General features: G+C 38.6%; 1 protein-coding gene across 1 annotated transcript; it reads right to left on the minus strand.

Annotated features, from left to right (window-relative positions):
* Positions 1–293: 293 nt before the first annotated feature.
* Positions 294–5,202, minus strand: LOC114840882 (unconventional myosin-X-like). Its single transcript, XM_034297215.1, has 12 exons — positions 5,068–5,202; positions 4,674–4,810; positions 4,353–4,469; positions 4,132–4,197; positions 3,708–3,855; positions 3,128–3,171; positions 2,924–2,989; positions 2,615–2,701; positions 2,423–2,458; positions 1,891–2,035; positions 1,595–1,666; positions 294–457 (listed from the first exon to the last, which is right to left on the minus strand). Exons 2-12 carry the CDS (start codon positions 4,767–4,769, stop codon positions 363–365), a joined length of 972 nt encoding a protein of 323 aa, XP_034153106.1. The 5' UTR covers positions 4,770–4,810; positions 5,068–5,202; the 3' UTR covers positions 294–362.
* Positions 5,203–5,871: the final 669 nt, after the last annotated feature.

A 5,871-nucleotide genomic window follows, 5' to 3' on the forward strand; every position in this document is an offset into this window, starting at 1 on the left:
TGTGCATATATGTACACATATATGCACATATGTGTACATATATACGGGCTTATATGTACCTATATAGGTACATATATGCACGTATATATGTACCCATATATGCACATATGTGTACATATATGGGTACATATATACGTGCATACATGTACCTATATAGGTACATATATGCAAGTATATATGGGTGCATATATGCACCTATATGTTTACCTATATATTAGTAAAATTATTAAAATCCATAGCTACTATGCAACATAAATAAAAGCCCAAAATGTAGAAATGTACATTTATTTATTTACTTAAGAACAATCAAATAGAACAAGAACAAAAACAAGACAAAAAACTGAATAGAAAAAAAAAACTATTTATCTTGTTGATCTTCTCAGCTCCGTGAGCTTTGAATTGATAGATGTGCCTATCTGCCCTCGGCTGGCTGCCGGCCACTTCTTCAATGTAGCATCTAGAGAAGACAAAAATAATTAGACAGTATAATAATAATATAGTGCTTCATCAGGAACCCAAAGTGCTTACAGTACAGCTGCGACTGGAGACATATTTTGGATAAAGGGCTGACCATAATAAAAAATGTGTCATGTAAACACGTCAATTGGAAGATTCTGATTGGATTCTGCTAAATCTGAAAGAAATTCTGATTGGAAACATCACCCCCCCCTTTTTTGGGGGGGGGGCATTGTTCTTTCATATGCACACGTCCGTCATGGGAACTGCATTGTTAACAGTCACACAGTCAATCATGTGCATCCAAAGCAGAGAAAATTCATGGATAGGAAAAATTTTGCCACTCCCGAGTTTTTTGTTTAGCTTAAAACACAGGTGAAGTACAACTTCTGCAGTTGTTTTAGGGAAATTAAGACCGCTCTGCGGATGTCAAAATGCTATTATTCTGAATAAGGCTTGGTGCATGTTTATGCACGTCATGATTAGATTATTTGTTTCCATGTAAACAGATTCAGATATTCTAATCCCTAAAATTTTTTATCTGATGTAAGAAACTTTGCACATGTAAACATATCTAGTTGTCAATGGGCTGCACTTTTATAGCATTTTCCTGCACCCCCAAAATACATTACAATGTCCTCCCATTGACCCATTCACACACACATTCCACCCGCGAGCTGCCATGCTAGGTTTACTCGAAGAGCAATAAGATCAAGCAATAAAATCAAGCAAATCAATTACCGGTATAGACAAAATAAGGCACAAACACAGGACAGAGGGGATTAAGGTGAAGGAGGGGTGAATATGATTATTTAAGAACACTTCAGACGACAACAATATGCCATGAGGTTATTTGCAACACTATATGTTCTACAAAATAGAGGACTACACACCTTACAGCGCAATACCCCAGCAATGTGGCTTTAGAAGAGGAAAGGTAGGATCAAGAAGTCAGAAAGCGATGAATTAATATTAAAGGTGCCAAGCAGATACAGTAACAATAATTGGTGCCCTACTTTATGCAGTCTCCATTGATGCCTAATAAATATTGATACAAGTAGGCTATGGTTAAAGTGGTGAACTTATAAAGTCTTAAAAGTTTGGTTTTCCCTTCTCAATGCATTATGCATTTACTCACCAATAATGGCTGCCTTTTTAATTTGGTCAAGTGCGACCAGCTGCTCCCCATCCCCTCTGGTTGGCTTCCCACCTTAAAGTAATATTTCAAAATTATTATGAAAGGGGTGTAAAATGAAGGTGGAGAAAGCAAGAGTTTTTTTTATATACACATCATGTTTTCTTGAGGTGCAAGGAAATACAAAAATGCCAAGTAAAAAAGCGATGGTATGCCCGCACACACATAATTTATTCCACAGAATATGACTGGTTTTTTTTTTCAAGGACAGAAGAGATTAGGAACATGTTGTTTTGTACCATTCAGGTTGCTTTTCAGCAAAGTCTCCAAATCAAAGGTGCCCAGCAGCAGATTCCGCACCATGGCAGTAGCAGAGGGGGCAAGGCGGGCTGCTTTCCACGCTTCTGCCTGGCAAAACACCCCAGAGCCCTTTATAACTTCCATCTGAAAAATAATTTCACATCACAATATACATTTATTGGCAATTTTTAGAAACTTTTTCATGTTTCATATTGATTCTTATGCTTAGCTTCCCAATAGTTAATAGGTTTTTATGTATAAATGCAGATTAATGATATGTATAAATGCAGATGAATGATAAAGAAATGAAACAAATTAATCACTGCCCAAAACGTTATTAAAGGAGAGAAGGAGGAGGACAGGGTGGGGGGAAAGGAGGAGGTTGGATGGAGAGTAGGGAAGGAGAAAAGACAGTGGGTGGAGAGGAGTGAAGGGGGGCAGGAGGAGAGGATGATTGTCACTTATAACACTAATTGGCTCCTACAAAGCACACAGTTTATACCCATCCTTACTACATAATATGTTATTCACCTGTGTTTTCGCTGAGGTCTCAGCTGTTGCTGCAGTCTTGTTAGAGAAGAAAAACCTTGTTAAACTCTTCAACAATTTTATAAATATGGGTCAAGTAAATTACATATTACCACTAACTATCCCAACATAAAAATACCTATAGCTCAGTTGGAGCCTTAAGTAAAATCTGAGGTATAAAAGGGTTACACACACCTGTTGTGTCTCTCGAAAGCGCTCAGTCACCATGGGACTTTCTTTAAAGGGCTCGGTGTCCTCTGGGCTCTGTCTCCTCTCTGGAGTCTTAGAGAAGAAAGAAACATAGTAAAACTCAACAATTTCTATTCATCCAAGCAAGCCACTATAGATTCTTATTTACAGGGGGGGCTTGAAAAACATTAAACATGCCAATAAATTAAAGTTACATGCAAAAGTAATCAGCCAAACATAATAAAAATCCATATAGCTCTGTTTGAGTAACAAGTAAAATAAATAAATAAATAAAAATGCAAGGGGGTTACTCACCGGTTGCATTTCTCCAAAAGTCGAGAAGGAGGAATCTAGATCCTCCACAGGAGTCCTTCCAGTCTTCTTCATAGAAGAAAAATATAGTTATTCTCTTAAATAAATTAAAGTGTAAATACATAAAAAATTAACACTATCAATCAGCCCAACATCACAAGTCTCTCCAGTTCTGCTTGAGAAGCAATGAAAATCAGAGGAACTTACCTTTTGAGCAATAATGGCGATGTCACTTTTCATTTGAGGGATTTCTAGAAAGAGGTTATATAAAGAAAAAACTATAATTACAATCACTAGATCAAAATAGCACCCAGCAACTCAGTGCCCTTACTCTTCGAAAGACATTTCCTGCAGGTGTGAACTCAAGCTAAAACCCTCCAAAGCCCATTGATAAGGCTCTGCATAGGAAACCTGGTTGTGAACGCAATTTTCTTTTTCCAATTTCTCCCAAATTCTAATTCCCCAGGGTTTTTTTCTGGAGCCGATTGCCTTCTTGAGCCGTTGAAGGCAGAAAAGCATCATTTATTCTCATGAACTGTATGTTCTCTAGGCCATGACTTTTGTTAACCCTCTACAAATTCCTCCAGAAAGAGACAAATAAATATAAATCTAATTTGAATCTTTTCAACGGCTATATGAGCACACACACTACCTCACCAGCTAACAACATATTTTGCCAAACACGTGTTTCAGCCCATAACATTTCTAAGTTTACACTTCTCTGCCACCGCAATATCCATCTCCAGAAAAAACCTTGCTAATAAATATAAAAATTAGGAATACTTACGATTGATGATAATGTCTTTCAGACGTGCATTTTCATTTTTAAGAGAATGGACTTCATTTCTCAACTCCTGCAAATTTCTTTGCATTTGGTCAAGTTTCCTTCTCTCCCACATCTGTTCATCCAGGTGTTTTCTAAATTCAGCAGCTGTCTACGAGAAAGAGACAGAGAGAAGAACAACAGCTAATTGTTATATAACTTATTTTGTAAATGGTTGATTCTGATTGGCTGGGAGGATGTCACGAGAGGTGTAAGAGGAAGGTGGCAAGAAGTCTAGGGCAGAAGTCCCTCCACTTGGCTATATGTAACTGGTTGTCCGGCCTCCTGGTGGTTATTCCTTACTTAAAACATGAAACTTCCTCATCTTGTATGTCATGTAATGTATGTATGTAATACACCACACAATGGATGTCATCATTTAGGCTACCTTTTTCTTAGAGGGTGGTACTATGTCCTCTTCATCCCCAATACGCTCCTCCTCTTCGCTGGCCCGCTGGGAGGGAGAGAGAAAGAGAGGACAAAGTTGCCTACTGTGCCGGTGTCATACCTTGTTACAGCTACTGGTAATGCACTTTATTATAAAAGTCTTACTTATCTTTACTGTATTGCAATGTAACAACACATACTGGATGCAGACTGGTAGTGTACCTTGTTCTTTGAAGGCCTGTCATGACGCGCCTCATCCTCCTCCTCCTCCTTCTCCTCCTCCTTCTCCTCCTCCTCCTCGTGGTTGTATTTAGAAGGACATCTCTTTTTATTGTCAACCTTGACAGAGAGAAACAGACTGACTTTTAGCCCAACTCTTATTAAATTATGTTACACCACCTTGCACATACATCTTGTCAACAAAGCACATGAAATCATCATAGATGACACAATTACAAACCTACACACATGCCTACACATTAAGAAACAAGAGAGAGAGGGGGAGATCATTTAAGTAAAGCACCAATTGGTGCAGTCAGTTACCCTTTTCTTTGAAGCCTTCTCAGTCTGCCCCTGATCACGGTACTTTGAGTTTGGGATGTGAGGACGTTTTGTTTGCTGTGTGACTTCTTTCTCCATCTCGATCCCACGCAGTTTAATTTGGAGAGTTTTTTCAAATTCTGGTGCAATAAAATTAAAATGTTATCATGAACTGCAAACGTTTGTCTAATCATGCTTAACGTTACCAAATCTAACATTAGTCCCAATTGGACTTCGCTTACATTAGCAAATTATGTAGCTAACATGAGCCAGAAAGCGAAGCTATTGCTAACCAGGTACCTAGCAAGATCCATTTTAGACTCCTTTAAGAGCGAGAAAAAACATTAAATGTGGTATGTAACTACATAACGTCAGATAAAGTTAGCATGTAACATACTTGCCACGTCAATAATTCTTGCTCGGTGCACCGGCCAGGGTTGGCGGCCTTTTCGCCATTCCACCAGCTTCTCGTTTTTTTCAGTCCTTTCAAGAAATTTTTTTACTGCAAAATTCCGGACACAGTCGAGAGCCAAAATACTATGGGCCCCTCTATCCACACCCTCAGTCCATTCAAGTAGGACATAGCGGATCTCCAACGCTGATATCGCCATTTTTACGCCCAGCCGTTATCTTTCGGCGCGAAAGATAGTGTGCTGGGCCGCATGCGGATGACGTCATCAACTACGCGACGCTGTAGCGGCTGATCGGTGGCAGCAGAGTGGAGAAATGCAATTTAGACGCAATTAAAGAAAAGCAATAGATATGGATCCAGTACGTTACAAAAGGTACCTCGTTGACGACGAAGCACCCGTTCCAGAAAGAACAAAGAGAAGACGTAAACGAAAGTAAGTCTTGTAACAAAACGTACTAGAAGCTAGCTAGCTAAATTAGCCAGCTAACAAAGCTACCAGCTACAGATAATTTCCTATACCATGTAAACGCATGTGGCATAATTCCCCTTAATGTATGTTAAGTATGTTTTTATAAAGGTAAAATGTATCTTTCCATGTCCACTGTACCTTTCCATGTCCAAAGTAAATAAATAAAAAAAACTGTTCAAGTTGGAACTCTAGCCAGGAAAATATTTCACTTTGTGTGTTTTTAATCTACAGTCTTAAAGGTTTCACCTCATGAATGGAATTTACCTGCTTGGACTTAATCAATCAGTCATATCAATCCTATTATATTGAGTGATGCATGA

Source organism: Esox lucius, chromosome 15 (assembly GCF_011004845.1).
Source record: "Esox lucius isolate fEsoLuc1 chromosome 15, fEsoLuc1.pri, whole genome shotgun sequence".
Classification (NCBI taxonomy): Eukaryota; Metazoa; Chordata; class Actinopteri; order Esociformes; family Esocidae; genus Esox; species Esox lucius.